Source organism: Periophthalmus magnuspinnatus, chromosome 13 (genome assembly GCF_009829125.3).
Source record: "Periophthalmus magnuspinnatus isolate fPerMag1 chromosome 13, fPerMag1.2.pri, whole genome shotgun sequence".
NCBI lineage: Eukaryota > Metazoa > Chordata > Actinopteri > Gobiiformes > Gobiidae > Periophthalmus > Periophthalmus magnuspinnatus.
The window spans coordinates 10512912-10535798 of record NC_047138.1 but is presented as its reverse complement, the minus strand read 5'-3'; the positions used below and the strand labels follow the sequence as shown (position 1 = coordinate 10535798).

The 22887-nt window shown below is 38.3% G+C and overlaps 4 protein-coding genes and 1 non-coding gene across 6 annotated transcripts; 2 read left to right on the top strand and 3 right to left on the bottom strand.

The window, feature by feature from the left end:
- The first annotated feature begins 534 nt into the window (after positions 1-534).
- On the top strand, positions 535-666 carry LOC117380870 (small nucleolar RNA SNORA15). Its single transcript, XR_004542205.1, has one exon. It is a non-coding gene; the product is annotated as a small nucleolar RNA SNORA15 (small nucleolar RNA).
- Positions 667-986: 320 nt separating this feature from the next.
- phkg1a (phosphorylase kinase, gamma 1a (muscle)) lies at positions 987-5198 on the bottom strand. Its single transcript, XM_033976526.2, has 10 exons — positions 5066-5198; positions 4675-4813; positions 3570-3748; positions 3162-3216; positions 3036-3101; positions 2796-2959; positions 2438-2528; positions 2186-2339; positions 1871-1996; positions 987-1680 (listed from the first exon to the last, which is right to left on the bottom strand). The coding sequence occupies exons 2-10, from the start codon at positions 4761-4763 to the stop codon at positions 1414-1416; spliced, it is 1191 nt and encodes a 396-aa protein (XP_033832417.1). The 5' UTR covers positions 4764-4813; positions 5066-5198; the 3' UTR covers positions 987-1413.
- Positions 5199-5423: 225 nt separating this feature from the next.
- Positions 5424-9630, bottom strand: chchd2 (coiled-coil-helix-coiled-coil-helix domain containing 2). 2 transcript variants are annotated; one of them, XM_033976531.2, is made up of 4 exons: positions 9445-9630; positions 6262-6517; positions 5819-6020; positions 5424-5726 (listed from the first exon to the last, which is right to left on the bottom strand). In XM_033976531.2, the coding sequence occupies exons 1-4, from the start codon at positions 9492-9494 to the stop codon at positions 5713-5715; spliced, it is 522 nt and encodes a 173-aa protein (XP_033832422.1). In that variant the 5' UTR covers positions 9495-9630; the 3' UTR covers positions 5424-5712. The 2 variants fall into 2 exon arrangements, with proteins under 2 accessions (XP_033832422.1, XP_055082179.1); XM_055226204.1 differs by having other exon boundaries at positions 6262-6514; positions 9445-9624.
- A 211-nt stretch (positions 9631-9841) lies between these two features.
- im:7138535 (uncharacterized protein LOC797998 homolog) lies at positions 9842-11704 on the bottom strand. The gene is made up of 8 exons (XM_033976527.2): positions 11564-11704; positions 11305-11411; positions 11128-11238; positions 10800-11032; positions 10643-10720; positions 10429-10545; positions 10104-10250; positions 9842-10032 (listed from the first exon to the last, which is right to left on the bottom strand). The coding sequence occupies exons 1-8, from the start codon at positions 11605-11607 to the stop codon at positions 9874-9876; spliced, it is 996 nt and encodes a 331-aa protein (XP_033832418.1). The 5' UTR covers positions 11608-11704; the 3' UTR covers positions 9842-9873.
- si:ch211-235m3.5 (BICD family-like cargo adapter 1) lies at positions 11334-22354 on the top strand. The gene is made up of 10 exons (XM_055226203.1): positions 11334-11427; positions 12630-14244; positions 14881-15096; positions 17908-18027; positions 18452-18598; positions 19639-19821; positions 21417-21485; positions 21609-21721; positions 21797-21917; positions 22028-22354. The coding sequence occupies exons 2-10, from the start codon at positions 13996-13998 to the stop codon at positions 22238-22240; spliced, it is 1431 nt and encodes a 476-aa protein (XP_055082178.1). The 5' UTR covers positions 11334-11427; positions 12630-13995; the 3' UTR covers positions 22241-22354.
- The last annotated feature ends 533 nt before the right edge of the window (positions 22355-22887 follow it).

Below are 22887 nucleotides of genomic sequence, written 5' to 3'. Positions count from 1 at the left end.
GGCTGTGTGACGACAGCAGGAGGGACAACCAATCAAATCGTGTCTTGCGGTATAACAAATATAGCTTATTTTCATAATAACATGTATATTTATATATTTCTCTCAATAAACAATATTTACTTACTAAAACGAAACAGTGTCAATATTAAATAAGGTGTACTTTAACGGAGCAAGAATTGTTAAAATAAAAAATATCTAGATAGCTATGAGGATTAGCTATCAGATTTACATTAGACAAAAAAAGTGCTTTGGGATTCGTCCATAGACTGTATTCGTCTTCGACTGAAGCAGAAGCAGCCAAAACCTCTACTTTGACCTCCTGCAATATTGAACCGCTAGGTGGCGATATCCTGGCAGATTAAATAGGACAAACTAGAGAATAAGTTCCGGCATTGCGTGCTCTTACATCGTGACAGAAGCATGTTAGTTTGAAGAGAAGATTGTGAAGATTTGTCAAGTTTTAAAGTGTAAACAAGACAGACATGTCACATGTGTGTGAATGGTAAGAAAATATTGTTTTATCCTGGTACAGTTGCATGGACGAATTCTGCTTTACTTCAACATAGTAAAAGCAGTCAGACACCATGCTACAGTAAGGTTCATACCAACGTTTTGTTTGGAGTAATGCTCTTATGTGCAATTGTTCTTATGTTGGTGCGAGCACAATCTGTCTTATCTTAAGTAGACCTAGACCTAATTCCTACCTTCTTGTTCCAGTTTGGTCAGTTTGAGACGAGGTCAAGAGGGACTAGGCCCTAGGCAGAGATGAGGATTCTTCACATCTTCTGCCACGTGGATGTAACTAAAGTGTGATCACTTCTTTCTGTGAATCATGTAATTTATGTGTTAGAATAATGCACGATTCCATTTTTCTTTATGGATGATTGGTAAATTGTAGAGGGTAGATTTCTGTAAATACTACAAGTCTTTAATTCTTGATCAAAAAGTTTCTTAATGTGTTTGAAATAAATGGTTCGATTGCTTTTAAAGGTTTTATTTGTTTTATATAATGGGTGTTTATGATTATGGGTTAAATGATTACAAGACAAATGCACACAATAGTTGAGTAAATTCTAGTAACAATCAGTTAAATTTCTTATTTTAAAAAACATCACCTCACAAAGCTTTCTCAATTTTTGCATAAAACATTGAGCCATTTGCTTCACATTTCAGTTAAAATAACTTGTCCTTATACTTTCCCTACTTTAAGAACTTAAAATGCTGGAAGTCTGGGCACAGATAAAAAAAAGAATAGGTGGAGATCTCTTATGCGTCACATTGTAACTGATCCACAATGCAGTTAAGCAAGTATAATCTCAAGGTTTTTATATGGAGAGGTACTGAAGCATCACCTAGTGTGGATTACCTCCAGGTGATGTCCCCTGAGAAATGAGAGCATTAAATATATACATTTTACCACATGTTTTGAGCTGAATCATCACCCTCTGCAATAAGTGACAACAGGATGGCCTTAGGAGTGTTCTCAAAAAGAGCTGCTCTGTTCTGCGTTTGTCCCTTTTTGACCCAGTGGCCGTAGATCTTGAATGCACAGGCATCGATGAGCTTGCGGATGGGCTTGAATGCATAAGGATCACTCTTGATTACCTCCTTGGTAACAGGCTTAGCTCGCCGATAGTTGCAGTAGATTCGCATAGTCGCAAGCACTGTCATGCAAATGACCTGATGGAATACATGTAAAAAATAGACATTTTATACCACTGTTTAGTCCTTTAATTGTCAAATCTGTCTATCATCTAAATGGGAAAAATGTTTTATCATACTGATGTAAACTAGTTAATGCTGAGTTCTAAAATTAGATATTTTATTTACATCTCTCACAGTCCTGGTTTCTCACATCAGCAAAGCTTACCTTAAACCTCCTATATGGGCTGAACTGTCTTACTTCATCCACCACATATTGTGAAAAGAACGGATGGCTGAGTGCTTCAGTAGCAGTGTAACGTTGCTTTGGGTTCACAACCAACATTCGGGAAATCTAAAAAAAAGAAAAAGAACACTTATGTCCATCTTTAAAAACATAAATCTATTTGCTTGCATAGGGATTTACACAGAAATTATAGCTCATAAAATATGTAGGCTATTTGTACTACTTTTATTGTCGAACATGCTTTTGGAGCTTTAACAGACAAAGGAGGTATGCTTAGCTTCCACTACTACCACTGACCAAATCCTTGACAGTGTCTGAGCGGTCTTCCCATTCTGGAGATGTAAAGTCATATTTTCCAGCTAAGATCATACGCAACATCAGCATCTGTTTCCTGTGCCAGAAAGGTGGAGAGCCAGCAAGCAGGGTGTACATGATGACCCCTGAACTCCACCTGCAAACAGATAAAATAGGGTTACGTTGCACAATGTTTTAACCAATTTGTCAATACATGGATCTCATAGTTTAGTTTATATTCATGCATTTACTCACAGATCTACTGCAGAACCATATCCAGTGTGCGCTGAATCCATGGAGCATTCAATAATTTCAGGAGCAAGGTAAACCGGAGTTCCATATACCTCTAACAAAATATTAAGTACATTTAGTCATTCTGTTGCCAAAATAAACCTGCTAACCACTAGTAATTAGGTCTACTAGAAAGGTCAAGTAGAGCTCTCAGTGTCCAATTGCACATTACAACTTTTATAAGAGCACAGCTAGAAGAAGGTGGAACAAATTGTACAAACATTCAATCCATTTGCAAACGATCTAAAAATAATTTGATTAATAATTACAACTAATAATATACTGTTATCTACTGAGTCATTGATTTAGAGATATGAATGACCTTTAAGCGTCTGCCCCGGCTCAATTTGTACAGCAAATCCAAAGTCTGTGAGTTTGATGTTCATGTTGTCATCTAGAAGGATGTTTTCAGGCTTCAGGTCACGGTGGACTATGTTCTGGGAATGCAGAAACTGGACAACTTCAAGTAAAGCTCGCATTATCTTCCTACAACCAAGATGATACATTTCTTTGTGTATAAGGGGATTTTATTTTACTTTTTTATTGCTTTCATGTCACTGACCTGGTTTCTTTCTCACTAAGGGTAACTTTCTCCGTGAGGTAGTCAAACAGTTCACCTCTCTTCATTCTAGGAAAAATATAACATGAATAAGCATTTCAAAATAACTCAACACAACATAATACTTACAGGTCAAAAACAAGGAAGTAAAAGGCCTTTGATTCATAGCAGTCTTGGAGTTGAACTGAAAAGTAAAAAATCACTTTGTGACCTTCTGTTCCACACATGCAAACCAATAAAAAACAAATGGCTTAAAATCGTAACTTCTGGGCACCATGTGAATAAGCCTTTGTGAGAAAGTTTTGTTCAATATCTTTCTAATCAATACAAAACATTTTCTCTGTGCGAAGGAATTCATGTGATTAAATAATAATAAAAACCACACTCCAAACTCTCTCTAAAACATAAACATAATTTTTAGTGAGGGGGAAAAATCCCTCCTTGGACTCTCTTCTATTGGCATTAGTGTGAGGTGAGGTAGAGTAAATGCTTCCAAGTGCATTTTTTTAATTTTAAAGACATGTTCCAAGCACTTACTAATGTTCTTCTGCCCGCAGACTTTTCTAAGAATGTCAATCTCTTTGACTGTGGCCTCTCTGATCTCCTCAATCTCTTGTGGGGTCATCTTGTCTGAAGGAGTGATGTCAATGATCTTCACAGCATACTCCTGAGAAGTCCGTTTGTCCACACAGCGACGGACCACGCTGCTTACTCCCCTGAAAAAAACACGCAGTCCATCATGTGCTGCTATCAGCTCTGTGCTCACCCTGTAATATTTTGACTAATTATTCAATGTTTCTCATCTTACCTGTTTTTAAAATATTACAGTAAACAGATTAGTGCTTATGTTTAATATTCTATAGTAGGCATAATGTATATGCATAGTTTATTGTCTGTAACTTACAGACCATAGTGACACGAAGGTGGTTGCCTTATTTTTGCCCCTATAGTCTATTAAGATGAACAATACCCAGGTATAAAAATAATACTTTTTTTTCTTGCTGCATTATTATAAATATATAGAGGTAACATTATTTGAATATTTAATAAGTACTTTTTGATTAATAGAGGCAACAAGTGACAGTCAACAAGCCGATTTACTCCCAAACTTGTAATCAATAAAATTATTCAAATTCAGTCCTGAATTTGAAGAGACACTAAAATCACAGTGAAATGTGCCAGGCTTGTTTAATTTGCTGAAATGTCAACACAAGAACTCAAAATGCTGCACAGTAGTTTTTTTATAGCCCTTTTGTGTGTGGGTGTGTGTGTGTGTGTGTGTGTGTGTATACAATCTTTTGAAAAGAACAGAACATCATAATGGTGTTCTTGAGTATCCCTCTAAATCTGATCCAGATCATCACTGAGCTCCAGAACAGTGGAGCACGTTGCACCCAAACCAAATGGCATGAACACTGGGCTCTGGTAACTCCTTACACTTGCGCAACAGCACGCCCCCTTCAGACAGCGCGTGAAGAATGACAATGAGCACCCTGGCACTACTGCCATGTCTTCCTAAGAGGGGCTTCTAGGAAATTGTATAGTCTTACATCACCGCGACTCCCACTGACAGGAACAGTACACGTGTTTATGAAATAGCTGAAGGTAATGAGTGCATTTGCATTTATGGAGTCATTATTACCTTCCCAATATCTCCTTGGGTTCATATTTGTCATAAAACTCTTTTGCTCCAACCCAGTCAGGCAGGGCAATCTCGTCCTCTTTAGTCATGATGATGGATGCCGCCTCTGGACGTGTCTTGTTGTGCTCCTGACAGTGATCTAAACAAACATACTGGTTACACGTTAAACCAAATCAATAGCCTACAACACCAATAGTATTGCCTACTGTAACCACACAAAAACACCATGAGTTAGAGAGCATTTAAGGAGGGGATATAAAGTTCCCTCTCTCCAATGGTGAATGTCAAAGATTTAATTGGATTTTACAACTACTGTCCCGTTTGTAATATTACACTTCAGGACGCTGGAGGCTGTGTTCAAGTTACACATTTCAGATAAGCAAAAACTCACCGTATCGTTGAATGCTACGATTTTCACTCTCAATCTTTACTTTTGCGTGTCCATGAGGCGCTCGGGGCTTGGCACAGTACGGTCGCCGCAGTCTGAGGTTTGTGGGTCTACTTCCATTGCACAGGGGTGAGCTCTAATGTCACACGCCAGAAATAAATGGCAGCTTCCCTCGCGCCACTTGCTCACACGTCACGTAAACTTAATCTGAGAGAGGAGTCCAATGACAAAGACTTTAGGAGGAAATAATAGTCCAAGATGAGCTGTTTCTTTTGCAATCATTTCTCAAATAGACATCAGCCCATTCGTTTAGTTTAATTTAATGTCGAACGGCAAATTCAATAAAGTTGGACACGTGTACTTTGGTTAGTTGAGTTTTATTATATTTATTGCAAATCAAGTAGATGAAGAACAGTGATTTTGACAAATTATAGCAGAAATCCCATTTGCTCTGTATTAGTAAATGTATGTAGAGGAAAATTACAACAAACTAAAAAAATCAAGTACTTAATTAAATATAAACAAAAGCCAATATTATCTATATGAAATGACTAATGTTTATAAATATAATACAACAACATCTGACAAAAGAGCATTGTTTTGTATTCTGTTTTTATTATTTAGTAGGATGATAACTGCAGCCAGCGGCCTCATGATGATTGCCCTATGGAGAAAGAAAGCATTAGGACAAACCCACAAAAAATAAATAACCAGTGTACAGGGTATCCATTAATGCAAACAATCATTGGCATTTACCATTTGCAAACTTGCACTGTTTGAGCACCTCACTGAAGCCTTCACAGAGTTTGAGGTCGCTCTGAGTCTGGGCACACTCAATGAACTGTTTGAGCTCATATGAGCAGGCCTGTTGCTGCTGAGGCTCTTGTTGGTACATAGACTGTGACTGCTGATATGGTTGCTGGTACGGCTGCTGGTATGGTTGTGCCTGGTAAGGCTCCTGAAAGAACATGACAAAATGTTTAGGCCATAACTTTAATATAATTAAATTTACAGCAAGACATAAAAAGATAAGCAAAAGTGTTAATTTACCAATGAAATAACAGCAGAGTTTAAGAAAAGAAAAACAATAATAATTTGCTCAACTACAAACAGTCCACCACCTTTTTACTAGTACTACCACTAAGTGTAAAAAACATACACAAAAGCTGTCATCTTTATTTCGATAGCAAGTACTTTACCTGGTAAGTGACGTCAGGCCTTGCCGGCTCTGAATGTCCTCCGCCGAAGCCTCCTGTCATAGCATGACCAATCGTATGGCCCACTGCTGAACCTACTGCCACACCAGCAGCTGTAGTTGCCATCTGGGCAAACATACCAGGCTGTCTGGGAGCTGCTGGAGCCCCAACGGCTGAAGGAGGTGCCTGCATAGGAACAGGAGCATGGGCAGGAGGAGGTGCAGCTCGCGCCATGGGAGGAGGTGGAGGAGGGGCTCTGCTGTAGACAAAATACACTTTCAATCACAGGACATGATATAAGCATGCAATTAAGCAATTCTAAGGTTAAGGTGCACTTTTGTTGTCTCCATCGGGAAAGGTGTCTTTTGGGATGGGACCCATCATTCAATGTTGCTTGGTCAAGATGTCAACTTAGCTGGGGGATTTTTACCTTTTGTGCATGTTTTGGGTTGAGGTTGAGATGTTCAGATGGATCAAGAATTGCATTTATTCCACAAAACACAGAGGCTGCAATATTAGAATTATAACCATTTGTGCACTCTAAAGGTCACTGCTCCTCCTGTGCTACAGAATAGTTTCATTGGACATGCAAACACAGGACTAGGCTTGCAAGTAACAATTATTTTAATACTCTGCTTGTCAGCAATACATTTTCCAACAAGTCTACTAGTCAAATGATCATCGGTTCTGCACTAAACTGGACACTTTATAACACCGGTCACTTTAATAAGTCATGTTTGCACTGTTGTTCTGATGCTGCTGTTGTTTATATTTTCTACCTTTAAGTATTTTATTAGATTTTTTAAGCATATCTTTTTAACTTTGTGCATGCCCCTATTTGTATTTGTATTTATTCAGTGTGTTTTATGTTGCACTTTATCACTGAAGTAAGTTCCTAGTTTGTGAACTGTGTTCACAAACCATGGCAATAAAAGGATTCTGATTCTGATTTCTATTATACATTGAGACTATCCTCCTGCCCCAACACGAAATAAAACCCTCATCCCGGATGGTATACGGCAACCCACCAGTCAAGCATTGGATCATTCACCTTTTATATTTGCCCTCCGTTGAAGTGTCAAAAATATATTTTTTTTTTCCTAATGTACCCAATTGTAAAATACTTTTATAAGGATTCTAACGTCATTGCTTCCAGGCACAACAATTCTTCGCAAAGTTGAAAAAATACTTTTTACATACATTATCAACCAAATAAAAGTTAAATATGGTGCTTGACAGCTTTTAAAAGCAGAATATTTACGACGAAACAGTGTAAATATTTTTTTGACATTTTGATTTAAAGGGCTTATATTATGCTATATTCTGATCTATGCCCTGGAAGTGCCCATCTCTAATGAAAAAAGATAAAAGGCAGCTATTAACTTGAAAAGCACCACTTCATGACATCACAAGATGAAACAGAACATTTTGAACTTTTGAGATGTAGACAGACTATTAATGCAGGGTTACTCAACCCTCACATGAGAATGATACAAAACACAACTGAGAGTATGTTTTTGATGAGGTAACAACATTCGGACATTGTTAAAGACTCACAAGAGTCCATTTAGCAAACCTTTAATAATACTGCAGTCTTTGTTGTAAAAAGATCTTTTATTATGTATATAGTCAAGATAATCAAATATTAATATAGTCAAGATAATCAAAACATTATTATTTTTATAGTCAAGATTAAATTGATTAATTGTTGCAGCTCAACAGAGGACACTGAAAATGGAATAAAGTTTGTTTTCTATGTTATTGTCATCAAACAGTGCCAAAAATGTAGTTTGTGTTTGTGCTAGGATGCTTGGATTCACTCTGCCACTGCATCCAACAGATCAATGTGTGGATGCAAAACAACTTTCTCCAGCTAAACTCAGACAAGACTGAAGTCATCATCTTTGGCCCACAGCAACACAGATAAAGTGTCAGCAGTCGCCTCCAGTCTCTCTCTCGCTCTCACTAAAACCTTCAAATCAGGCTAGAAATCAAGGGGTAATAATGGACTCAGACTTGAACTTCAACAGCCACATAAAAATCAGTAACATCTGTAGCTTTTTACCATCTAAAAATATTGGAAAAAATCAAAGGTATACTGTAAAACCAGGCTTGGAGAGACTTATCCATGAATTTGTCTCCAGTAAGTAGGTATGTAGGCCTGCTCACTGGCCTCTCCAAACACGCATTAAGACAGTTGCAGTACATCCAGAACACTGCTGGTTGAGTCCTGACTAGAATCAAGAAGTACGAGCACATAAGTCCTGTGCTCAGGTCTCTGCACTGGTATCTTGTGGCTCAGAGAATAAACTGAGCAGCTCTGCTTGTGTATAAGTCTCTCCATGGGCGAGCACCAAATTACATCTCCGACATGTTAGTGCCATAAGAACCATATGAACCATCTCACACAGTGTTTAAAAACCTTTCTGTTTAGCTGTGCATATGACTGAAAGGCTTATATTCTGCACTCTTCTCTTTTAATGTTAATGTTATAATTATTATTTGTTTTGACGTGTTTGTATTGTTGTTTTAATGCCCTTATTCTGTAAAGCATTTTAAATTACTTTGTGTAAGAATTGTGTTATACAAATAAACTTTTCCTTGCCATGTCAAACTATAGCTGGCTGTGATGAGATCCTTCAGTGATGCAAAGAACATATCTCTCGACAGACTGGCATTGTTTGGTGTAGCATCATGTTGAAAAACCCAACCTGAAGAGGGCTTTTTCACTGGCTTCAGACCATTATTCTTTCCATGAATAGTGAACATAAAGGGTGAATGGCAAAGTAATTAATACTTTTACTAAAACAGATAACAGGTGACAGCCTTCTGGACCCATCTTCACCATAAGGAGCCCTGTGTGAAAATTTGGCTACATTACTGTGTCCTTTTGACATAGTTTTGTTCCGTTTCAATCTTTAAAATGTGCATTAAGTCGTGATAAGCCTCAACTGCTATACAGCTTCTACCAAATGAACATTACAGAGACTAATGTTAGTTTCCAAACGTGAACTTCACAAAAGCGTATGTTGTGCTCGGTGTTGTTAATTATCCAGGACTGCGTTTGATAATTTAAGATATGATGATAATGACAAACATCGTCATTAACGTTTAACGCCAATTCATGCGCCTGGTCGTGTGTCACTTTGCCCGTGTTCCTCTGATGGTCTCACCCGGGGCTCTTACCTGGCTGGAGGGGCGACCCTTGATGTCCGGCTTCTGCTTCCTCTTGGCATTTTTATTCAATAAATTTTGCGTCTGTGAGAAAAGTAGCAACGCAGTAATTTAAGAGTAGAGTGCAAGGGTTTAAGAAGCTTCTGTGTGACCTTACAGTACTCCGGAACTTTCCTCGTGTTACATCATTTGATTCCCGAGTAACTTCCGGTCTGTCTGTCGTTAAATAACAAGAACATTGCGTGGCTTTAAATGATTTAATAATTGTGTATTTTTTAGGACAAATATATTTTTAGTTGAAAACATACAAGAAACTTAATTTAATAAAAATTAAATACATAAAAAATATATGTATATTATACCTTCCATAATAATCTATGTATGCCCCACATACATCAAGAAATAAACATTCTAGTGTCCCTTTTTAATAATTATGTTAAATCAACGTTTTTTCTTTTTTTTGTCTGCAAATTTGCGCCATTTCTGGTTTCCACCTCCTCGTCCTGATCTGTGTCCTGATTTCCGATCTTCCCATGATGGCATTGGTGGCTCTATTTCTCCGGGTCTGCCTCCACGATCTGGGACCGCTCCCATCTTCACCTAATGACAATAAAAAGCAACAGTCACTGTAAGTCATAATAAAACCAAAAAAGGTAATTGGAAAAACATACTTTGTAAACTGAAGTTGTATTCCCTGGGCGAATTGGTTCATTACAAGACAGATTCACTCTGGCAGCAAGAACATGATGCAGAGAGACGTCAGAAGGGCCCTCAAGCAAAGCAATCTGAGGAATTGTGTCTAGGACTTTACTTTTTTCCTATAAGCAAACAGAAAATGGAGCCCAATTAATCTTCAGACAATCAACACTATGCTGTTTAGTTTTAGCTTACTTCCACAATAACACAAATACAATGTTTTTTAATACTTTGTTCTAGAGCTCTAGGTAAACAGATGAATAATCTCAGATAAAGTCACTTTTTGCAGTTTGATCTTACCATTTTAATGTCTCCCCATGTAAATGATTCAAGTGTTACTTGAAAGCGTTTGATCATCATTTGCTTCCGACACTTATAATCTTTAGACAAAACTTCATTTAGTTTTTTAAGTTTGACCTAAAGAAATAAAAATAGTTCAGAATTGTTCCACAAATAATATGCCATTATTCTAAATATCTGCCACATACAGTGTAGTAAGTAAAAGTAAACGTACCCACTGCTCTGGATTAGGACTGGTCTTTAGAAGAGGGCTGATGGCATCAGATGGTAGGTTTGTCATCCTTGACTCCACCTGGAAACACAACCACATTTAAGTGCCTTTTTGCACAATACATTTAATCAGTTTATACAGATGCACAATAACAACTCACCTCATTCAAAACATCTGTAACACATGAATTTGCATCCATGTTAAGGGTTTTGAGAATCAGCATCCACTCAGCTTGCTTACTGGCAGCGGAATCTTCATTTTCTTGACAGCTCTCCTCAGCATTCAAGCTAACACACCTTTGCTCTTTTGGATCTTCCTCTCCTCCTTTTTCATCAGAACTAATGTCCTTGTGCTTGTTGATGATAGCGGCTTGCAGTTCTGATATAAAGTAATCTAACAAACAAACTTATAATGAGCACTTATTCAAATTTTTAATGCAGGCTACTTAAGAGTCACGTATTTGATTTCTCTAAAAGGCAATTTCTCACCGGTAATTTTATCAAGCGTAGATGGGTCCGAAACTTCAAAGGTCAGAGGAGAAGACATTTCCAGCAGCATATTTTTGAGCTCTTTAGCCAATAGTAAGTCACTCCCTCCTCCTGAATCAGTGACTCAAAGTTTAAAATCTAATACGTTTTAAAAGTGCCACATACAATACAGCCTACCTTTAAGCTCAGGGCACTGCATTTTGAGCTGCGCACACAGCCAGGTGAGCAATGGACAGGGAAGTTCATCACATTCGCACCTCCTGACACAGGCCGGGCCTGGGTACCTGAGCAGGAAAAGTTGTGAGTTGTTATCATTGCTATTGTTAATCACGTATGTATGTCTATAACAGGCTAAATGTTTTTGTGATTCAAAGTCAGGCAAAAGCGCGTTTGCGAGTTGCTACTTGTGTAAAACAAAGACATGAGAGACACATACCCTAAAGATTTAATTGCAGAAACTGTTCCGATGGCCCTGTGCATTGTTATATAGGCCTAGTTAGACTTTAAATAGTCTTTTCATTAACAGATGTAGGTTGTTTGTGCGTCCTCTTCCTAGTCTCCTGATGGATCTATCGTCGTATATCGCCATCTACTGGCCGGAGTTAACATTTGCTGTTCCGCGTAGTTGTGTATAAGCTCTCGTTCACCACAAGATGGCAATATTACCGTTTACTTCTTTTCAATAGTAATTTTTGATTTGATCTATAGAAGGAAGGGTTCGTAGAATTTGTTGTTCAAATTGTATAAACTGTTTATCTTCTCTTTCTTATTCTGTAAAGCACTTTGAATTACCTTGTGTACGAATTGTGCTATACAAATAAACTTGCCTTGCCTTGCCTTTAACCATAGGCCTTAATGTATTCAAATCAAATATTGCTTTGTATTGCAATGGGCAAGAGCCAGTTTTCCCATTCTAATTCTGATAAGCAATATCTGAAAGACAAATTCACAAATATTGACTCTGATCATTTGTAATAATGACTTCTAGACTAGACTGAAGAATATTAAAATAAAAATCTGTGAGAAATCCCATTCATTTTAGCTGCCACCTCCCCACCTGTAGCCTATAATATATCATTGGCCTAATATAAATGGTCACACTTTACACCAAGGAACCACTCACCCATTCACACACATTCATACACCAGTGTACACGCACACACCTAGGGGCCAGGTGGATTAAGTTTCTTGCACAGGGACACAACAACAGCATTCATCTCTGAAAGCTAGAATCGCACCGCCCACCTTGGATCAGTGGATCTGACCGCTCGACCAGTGACGTTTTATGTATATTCGAACTGCCTTCAGATCAGAGGACACTCTACCAACTGAGCTACTGTTGCCCGAGTCGTGATGTCCTCTAAGTCAGTGAGATGCAGGCAGTTAAGTTTTATCTTCAAGGCCCCCATTACATGAATATGATGAAGTGAGGATTGGTCAGCTGTAGCATTTTGTATAGATCTGACAGTACTTTTCTGCTGACCTGCTTTTCTTTGCACTAGAGCAGATACACCTGTCCTGTTGGAGTTAGAGCGCCCTGCTTGACCAGAAGAACAGCCTGCCTCCTGGAATGGATCTTATCTACTCTTGAGACAGGGCTGAGAGACACCTCAAACATTCTGACAATGGCATGTATGGAGGTGCTATTCTGAAGGCCTTGGACTATATGGTACCTCTTTAGATTCATTGCCTCAGTAGGTTCAATATAGACCTAGAGATACTACAATCAAAAGTAAAACATGTCCACTATAAGAAGAGTTTCTTTTTGGGGGGTTACATTGTTACCTTCTTTTAGCAACACCAGCTGCTGAAATTCACCAAAAAACCCTTCTGTTATAACAAATGTTTCATATGACTTGTGCCATATTTTGGGTGTCTGTTTACATCTATGGTTCAATTAGAGAAGGTATGGCAGTTATCTACATCATTAGCAGCAGTGAAAGAGTGGAAAACACACAATGTACTACCATCCATGCCATCTTTGCCTTTTATCTTCTAAGGCCATATGTACAAAAACAAAAAAACTGTGCCCCACTGTGCCCCCCTCCTTTCACAATGCAGTGCCATGCGTCAGGATGCCTCATCTTTTATTCCCCTGACACTGGGGCCGCTTCATCTGCCTCAAGGGTTTTGACCTATGACCTTTGGCAAGCCATAAACAAAGTCCCAGACCCCCCTCCTCTGCAGCAGCCTGATTTGCACTTGTTGGACATTAGGACGTTTGTTGTGGCACCCTGCAACAAACTGATCAAAGGGAATTTAAAAATGATTAATGACTGACCTCTCCACAAGGAAACAAGGTAAAATGAAGAAGAGCAAGAAAATACTTGTACTTGTGATTGCGCTTTAGTTGCCTCTCATGAAGTGTCTGTTTGATGTTTTTGTTTTTTTTCCAAGTTTTTGTTATTGAAAACACATTTCATGCATGGATGAATAGAAAAAGTATGTGCTGTTTAGACCTAAGCCTTAATTGCATTTTGTCAATTTGTCATCTGTAATAAAGTATAAAAAGTGACATTTTAATTAGCCCTGGACCAGATGCATATGTATATACAGCTACTTCTAAAGGCCCATATGTGCTCCTTCAAACCTGTGGCAGGTGTCCATTGTTGCAAGTGGGATGGTTACTGTTGCTCAGGTGACTGCAGGTAACGCCCCCTGGACACAGCAGCGTGTCATCTGCGGCTGACGGATAGGGAGGAGGGAAGGGTTTGTGGGACAAGCTTCTGCTCCATTCACTCACCTCCAAACAGAACGAGCGGCGGCAGGTGTCATGAATGCGCACTGTGGGGTACACTACTGTGCCAGTGCGTAAGGGCGCTTTTCACTTTGTATCCCGTCAGACAAACTCTCTTTAATCTATTTGAAATGGATATATTGAATGAACTGAGTTTCAAATCCAAGAATATGGATTTGGAGGAGGAGGACTTCTACTACGATTATGGGGCGGAGGAAATTACAGATTACCAGGACCCCAGTGAACTTGTGGCCGCTCTCAAACAAAAGGAGGAAGAGGTTATTTTGGCAGCCCAGCTTGGAAACGCACTGCTCCTGGAAAACCAACAGTTGAAAGAACAGAGTGAACAACTTCATGAGCGATACGCTGACAAACTTGAGGTAAAACATATTTGATACTAGCTTCTATGAATGATTGACCATAGGCTACGTAAGCTGTACTTGAAGGTTATCATGTGAGTAACTGTGCGTCTTGTACTTAGATTAATTTGCAAGGCATTTTAATTGGGCGGTGGTTCGAAAAATATTTGGTTAATTTAGACTAATTATGAAATATAGAAACCATTACACAAGCCTCTTTCCTCTTTATCATTCTTTTTTCCCTCTTACTCCATAGGCTGCAAGATTAGCCTATATATGCAAGTCTAAAGTTATGAGGCTTCAATTTGATCTCCAATGTGTGCAAAATACTCCAATTCATCAGAACATATTCATCAGAATAATTATAATAGGTCTAATAGCCCACCTCTCTTCATATTTATTCATATTACTATTTCAATATTCACACTGAGCAAAACAATCTTGTATCCAGTGCAAACAAATGTCACCATTGTCTAGAATCTGAGGTCATTCTTTAGTTATTTTCAGTATGCAAGGCAGGCTTCAGTCAAACAAGTCATTAGATCAAATGTATGAAAGTAACAGAGGGAAGCAACAAGTCCAAAGAGGTAGCTGTTTTGTATTGTCATCCCAAATTCAGATGTTAAATAACAAAATTGAATGTCCAATGTATTGCAGGAGCTGGAACAGAAAAGGCATGAACTGCAGGTAAAGCTGGAGGGGTGCCGGTCCCAGTGGGAGAGCCAAGTGGGTGACCTGGAGCGAGATGCTAGGGAGCTGAGTGCCCGCGTGGAACACCTCACCTTGGCCCTTAACGAGGCCGAACGCAACAAAACCCGAGCTGAGATGGAACACGGAGAGGACATACAGCGCCTCAAGGACCAGCTCAATGCAGTGAGTGCCTATTCTACCTATGTAAATCTAACTGCATGAGACACACTGGTCTGGATTGTTTGAGGTAACTGAGATGCTGTGTAACAAATGCCAAAGCAGGAGAACTGAGAGACTAGCTGTCACCCAATCCATAACCTAAATCTTAATGCCCCATCTCAAATATCAAGCGTCACAGATTGAGTAATACTGAGAAACAAAGTGCTAGAAGACCCGAGGCTACTTATTTATGCTACGGTTATGCAAAACATGACCAAATGGACTACCCTTTACATTTTTATATATCCTGCCACAATGAACCACAAAACAGTCCACTCCTTGGTCCAAGTCCAGCATTGCTTTGGAAAATGTTTTGAGATCACTCTGTATTTTCCTCAGGACGTAATGAATCATTAAAGACATTTCAGTGACTTATAGTTACATTTTAACAAAATGCTTACGTCTGATGACATAATGGATAAAATAGCTTTATCAGCGCATGTGTAAGTGATAGATTTATTTATGACGAGTGTCCTACTCTGAGAACAGACACATTTTTACAATCTGTTATCACACCAGCTGCCTTTGACTCACCTAACCTTGGGTAGTTTTCCAACCATGACACCTCTGAATGCTGATTTAGCAAATTTTCTGGTGTGGGGTCAGCCACCTGTTTGTTTTCATGAAGATGTTATTGCTTTGCCTAAAATGTCCCACAGTATAGCATTAAACTATCTTTCATTTATTCAGTTGCAGGTAAGTTTATTTCTCAATGATAAATATGCATTCTTACTGTGAAACAATTCTTAATATAACTTTTAATATAACCATTTGAGTGTGTAAAGTTAATTTAACCTGGACAATAATAACTGCCTTCCAAGAGTTCAAGGTCCACAGAATAAGCTGTTTTAAACGTCTCTAGCTTCAGCTGGCACCCTACAGGAGCCCAGTGGAAGACACTCCCTTACACTCAGGAAAGGAACAATTTAGATAAAATACAAGGGAGGAAATAGGGGGTTTGTTATACTTTAGTTTTAGCTGAGGTTGTAACTATATGATGGATTAATCCTTACAAAACTATATTCAGCTTTTTGCCCTTTACTTCTCAACTTATGCAATAGTTTTATTAATTATCAAAAACTATGCTTGGTATGATCATAGAGTGTATGTGAGATGTAGGTAATTATTTTTATTTGCATTTAACTACTGATAGAATTAGATTTACTGTAATTAGTGATGTGTTGTGTTTGTTTATCTAGTTAATCTGTCATTTCTGCTTTTGACATTGGCTAGGTAACAGGTTTTTTGAATTACTGGCATGTGATATTGAGGAAGCATTTGGACCTTAAAATAGTATGACTAGGTCTGTCACAATAAGAAATTTTGAAATGCGAAATATTGCTGAAGTAAATATAAACGATAAACAATAATACTGAAACCACACCATGAAGCAGAATTATCCCCAAAAATTATTAAGTAGTTAATTTGTATCTATAATGAAGTTCATAGAAGTTCATTATTGAACCCTCTACTGCTCAAATCTCATCATAATACAGAAAAATAACCAACATTTTCCCATTGGTACAATAAAAAGTACCACCATAAATATTGAGCTCCGAAAAATGATTGTTCTTTGTATTATATATTGAACGATGAGTCAATATAGTATTTGTCATGACAGGCCTAAGTGTGACTTGCTGATGCTATTTTAAAAAAATATATGAAATGAGTCACTTTTAAAATTACGTTTTAATGGTTAGATAGTTAAAAGTTCAACTACAATTTTTATAGTAACATTGCATTGTTTGCCCTATACCTTTTTAATTAATATTCAAATAAGCCTCAAATGCAACTGACGAATACATTTCCTAAACTCCTCCTCTGTTATTCTTCAAATGAGCCAATGAAATGGACTCAAGCCAGATTGACCTCTGCTCCCTGACAGCATCACACCGCTTGCATTCAAAAAGAACAACACAATATACATTAAGCTTAGTGATATAAATCTTTAGCTCTTTCCTTTGATGCTGTACCCCTTTACCCCAAAATCCCATAATCCCTTGGGAGAGCCAGCGTCCTTTTTGCTTGCTCCCTCAGGGCTAAGGCTGTGGCTGGGGTTGTCAGCTGTTCCCTTATTGTGAAGTGGGGGGGCGTGTGGGGTGTAATGTATCTTTGTCCACTGTCCTTGCCCGTTTCAAGCCCCTATTGTAAAGAACAGACTGTGTTGTTGAGTCTAACCAACATTAATGGCCACCTCATGTCTAGAGGTTTTGTATTTGTCTATTCACGCTCCCTTCTATCACGTCACTCCCAAAGACAGGCTTCTCCCGTCTCCCTCCCTTCTCACCCTCTTCAAACACACACGCACTTCTGGTTCAAGTTTGCACTGCGTCCAATGCGACATGATGATGATGATGATGTTACAAAGTGAGATGCCATGTGTTCCCATCTGCCTTTGGGCTTTTGATTCTATATCTTATGATAGAACTGCGATAGAAGTGCTGAGTAAGGTTCAGTGGGGTAAAGAGATTGGCAAGTGAATAGTTTGAGTACAATGGACCAAGCACAGTAGCACAAGCATGTTTCCCCACATCCTTACTTATACTTTGTGGTCCCATCTGTCTCAATATATAGATTTCACCTTCAAATCTCTTCTTTGGGCAATACTTTTCCACCATCTGGCTTTTGTTCGGGGACTTTATGACTAATCATATGCCATATTATTATAGCTACCCCCCGGGAAGAGTGACTATTTATCATCTTATCTGTGCATGTCACATAAGAGTGTACTTTTCCGGACAATATCTAACATAACATTCTTGTATTCAATTTCAGGCAATGGAGGTAGAGAGAGTCATGTCCAGTGAACTGCAAGCTTTGAAACAAGAGCTCCAACAGAAAACCAGTCAAAACCGGCAGCAAGACGAGGAGCTAATCAGTGCTATGAAAGAACAGGTACGACTTGTGATAATACATGAAGACTCCTTGTGTCCCTTTCAAACTGATCTTCTAATTATTCTAATATTTAATGAAGTATCAGATAAATCAAAACAAGTGTGAAAGTGCTAATCTGATAAATAACGTCATAAATTATGGTATGTCAACAAACACAGAATTATTAATTGTTGTTTTTTTCTTACTTATTCTTTTTAAATGTTTTTTTTCTTCTTTTTCATTTTAAGAGAGGATACTAATTTTATTTTTTCCAATCACATAGCAACTGCAAGGCTTGCACGCAGTAAAATATATGCCGAATGTGTCAGATTGTTGCTTGTTGAATGGAACTGTTGCCCTACTTTTTGTATTTTGTATTTTTGTGTCTATTTTAGCTCTGTTGTGCCTTGTTTTATTATTTGTAAAATAACATTTGCTTTTCTAGGTATTACGACTTACACAGAAAGAACAAACTCTTGAAGAACGTTTGGAGAATGTGTGTCATGAAAATGCAGAGCTAAGAACCACTTTGGCATCTTTAAATGCACGTTTATCACTTCAAGAACAACTGAACCAGCAGCAAAGCCAGCAGGTAAAATACAAAAGCCTAAAAGTCAGAAAATAATACAAGTATGATGTAGTAAAAAGAGCAGAAAAAACAAAAAGTACTAATACAAACTGAGGCCTGGTTGGAGTCAATACATTCTCTACTGAAGCAAAACCTGAACACTATATACTAATTCATTTACTTAATTTAACTGATTCATAAGTCTTGAACTACATAAATGGACATTGTTAAACTGCTTTAGAGTATCTCTCCTTGCCTGCATTGGTAACTAGTGTCTGGTAACACAGAACAAACAGCTGAAGTATGAATAGCAGACGGACAGACAGGGTTTCGGTTGGGAGCCTGAAAAGCTACACTGAACAATCCGCTCAGCCCATCATTGTGGCTTTCAGTTGCAAATCTGGATTCCACCCGTATGTTGTAGTTTCTCGTTGAGCTACAATCTAGCATTTCTGGATTTTCTGTCCACTTTTACCATGTATCACAGACTGATTTTGTAATCCATGCATTGTCTTACACAAAGTACTTAGCGGGAATATTGTTTTTTGTAAAAAACAAAATAAAAAAACATACATGACTGTTACTTAACTTCATTTATATCTCTATATTTACAATGCATTTGCCATACATTTGTATTCATGTGTGTCTCAGAATAAAAAGTAGAACCGTTGCCATAGGAATTAACAATTCAAACAATATATTGTAACTTTTTGATAGGGAAAAGTCCTCAAACAGGAACATATAAGAGGAAGCTAAAACCTACGAAAAAGTCATTCAATATGTAAATTATCCGGTGTCTGTATACACCAAGATAATTAAATTGTGACATTTGTGGTTCCGGTCTAAAGCAGTTGTAAAAAATAGCCTATTGGCATTCTGATTCTGGCGTTTATGTGTTTTATATGAAAGGGGACAATGTTCAATGTTTCATAAATGTATTTATCTAATCTGACAAATGCTCATAAGCCATTTCTATTAAATATAGGCTGCTGTAATCTATTACTACATCCTAGCCCTGTTTTAACTTGCATAGGTTTGGTCTAAAGTCTGTCCTCTGTTTTCAGTTGGCGGAGGCTTGGGAGGAGGTGGAAGCTGTTCGAGGTCACTCACATCAGCTGCAGGCTCAGGTAGAAGAGCTTCAAGAAGAGGTGTCATTGCAAGAAGCCAAGAGCCAGGGAGACGCCTCTCTGCTGTCTGAACTGGAGAGCAGCCTCATCACAGCTAACCTGGGAGTGGACAGAGAAGAGGTATAGCTTGTCCTTCATGTACTTTATATTACTTAATGCCCATATTTTAAATGCATAAAAAGGTTACAGCTGTTAATTCTTCTCACACTTGCTTTTATAACGCAAAAGCTCTGTTTACTATTTTAATCTCTAATTTGTAACAAGCTTTGCTGCGATTTTGTTGCCATGACCCTGCAAAAACACACAGTGAAAGTCCACATTATGAACCTGATAAAAACAATAGATAACTTGTGCTGTTGGTTCGATGGGCTTTGCATTATGGCTATAAAAGTTACGACAGCCATACCTCTTATTCTGTTCTCTCTCCGTGTCACTGTTATTGTTCTGCTCCAGCAGGAAAAAGTGTTCTCATGAGTCATTCTCTACATATCCTGTTTGTTACAGCCACTGTTTTTCAAGGTCACCCCTTTACAAAATATATGTATATGTATAATAATGAAGCAAGAGTTTTCAAATCAACCTAGTGAATTGCAAACAACTCTGCATCAGTTAAAAGCAGTGGCCCAAACCTTAGCACAAACATGTGGCACTCAGGTAAGATTAACATACATTAAATAAGAGCTAATGCACTGCCTGGCCAAAAAAAAAAAAAAAGTTGCCACCTGGATGGGGGTAGTGCTATAATCTGGGGTTGCTGCAACTGGTCAGATCTAGGTTCAGCAACAGTCTGCGGTCAAAGAATGAGGTCAGCTGACTACCTGAATATACTGAATGACCAGGTTATTCCATCAATGGAGTTTTTCTTCCCTGATGGCACGGCATAATCCAAGATGACAATGCCAGGATTCATCGGGCTCAAACTGTGAAAGAGTGGTTCAGGGAGCATGAGACATCATTTTCACACATGGATTGTCCACCACAGAGTCCAGACCTTAACCCCTTTGAGAATCTTTGGGATGTGCTGGAGAAGGCTTTGCGCAGCGGTCAGACTCCTACCATCATCAATGCAAGATCTTGGTGAAAAATGAATGCAACACTGGATGGAAATAAATGTTGTGGCATTACAGAAGCTTATCGAAACAATGCCGCAGCGAATGTGTGACATAATCAAAGCTAAAGGTGCTCCAAATATTCAAGTGTGTGACCTTTTTTTTTGGTGGTGACTTTTTTTTTGGCCAGATAGTGTATGTACCTTCCACCTGTGCAGAAATACATTTAATTCTAGAATATGATGATACCATACTCTGAGATCATTTCCTTGTTGATTTAATAAATTGAATGTTTTGTAGGAAATATCCAAAAGAAAAAAAAAATCACAAATGATACCTTCAGAATGTTATGTTGTTCATGTTACACTTTAATGGTTATTGTAGGTGTCTTTTATATTGTTACTTGACAAAACAACACTTCCACTCTTAAGAAAGTGAATGGGTGCATTCAGCAAAACATTATATGCCAGGTTAATCCAATATTAATAAGTCTGTGCACTAGTAGAACATGACATCTGCTGTGCGCTAATACCAACAGCCTCTGTGTTTCTGTAACAACATATTATTACAATCCCCTTCCTCCCCTACACTGGGAAAAAGTACACCAACAACAGACTTTTTTATCCAAACCTCTACTGACACCTGATCTCTCTGTTCATGTCCCAGGGGCTAAATCAACCTTTTGTTGGACAGGCGTGTGAGAGTCAAAATGCGGCAGAGAAGCTGAGAGATCAGGTAAGAGGATATCTTTTAGGTGGGGTGTGGTGCTCTTGTAGACCCAATGATTCATAATGAAATATTCAATGACCTATTATTTTCTCCGCAACATATTCACATTTATTCTTTTGACTGTTCAAGAATATTCAGCTGCAGAATGAAAATGCTGAATTAATGCAAAAGTTGCAGTGTATACAGTCCCAGGCCAATTTGGTTCAACAGGCCATCAAAGACCGTGATGAAGCCATCGCCAGGTGAGTATAGGCTAGTTTTGTTAAAGAACAATTATGCATTATCCAAGGCAATAAATCAAGTCTTTCATTTTAAAGGAAAAACATGATGGAGGCTGAGTTGGTGAGAAGTAAAAATGATATGATGTGTCTAAACAACCAGTTACTTGAAGCAATCCAACGGAAGCTTGAACTGTCACAAGAGCTGGAGGCCTGGCAGGTAGGTTCATACAGTATAATTTTTGGTGGCTTGTCCATCACAGTGTGAATTACCATATTTTGACTATATTGAATGTTTTAGTCGGGCTAAATCATTTTTCTCATCATCAGGACGACATCCAGATCATCCTGAACCAGCAGCTCAAGTCCCAGCAGCAGTCGGAGCAAGTTCAGAATAAGACTACTTCTAACGGATTGTCGTTTTTCCGTCGACCAAACAGGATCTCTAACTCCACTTGGAGTCCAGACTCCAATGGACACAAGGCTCAATCTCCCTGGAGAGACTGGTTAAGACGGGGGAAGGGGGCCCAGTATGGCAAGTAATGGACAGGTGTCTTAGCTCTTCTCTCCGTTTGGTAAAGAGTACCTTGAACTCTGAAGAACTGACAAGTGGCCATATTCAAGCCATTATGGACAAAGACTTGTTATACAAGCACTTTTAATACCCATTTCAATTGAGGTTAAAGCCTTCTCCTAATACTGTGATGCCTAGAAAGCAATAAGTTCCATATTACATGGAACTATGCAAGTGTAAATATTGTGCCTTATTTGATAAAACTGATCATGATAATTTTATAATTGTAAGCATTTATGTTTATCTGTTGTAAAAGTAGAGTTGAAAAGTACAGTGAAAACCTTTGTTCTAGTAACTAACAGAATAATAGATAATGAAGCAAGACTTTGTAAAACATGATTAAAGAATAAACAACACCCGTTGTCTTGTTACTTCAAGATCGTATTAATTTCCTTCAAGCCATTTTTATCTAGGCTACAGAATGGTCGGTGCCCCTGGGTTTGTTTCTGCACTAAATTACACCATTATACCCACCTTATTTACTGCATTTAAAGAATTTCATAAACGCATGACTTCATCGTGAATAGATCAATGGTTCTCGAGAATAAACACAAAGTTCCACCTAGTAGAGTATTGTGTGACAAAACCTGGATTTACATGACATCACTTTATAAGA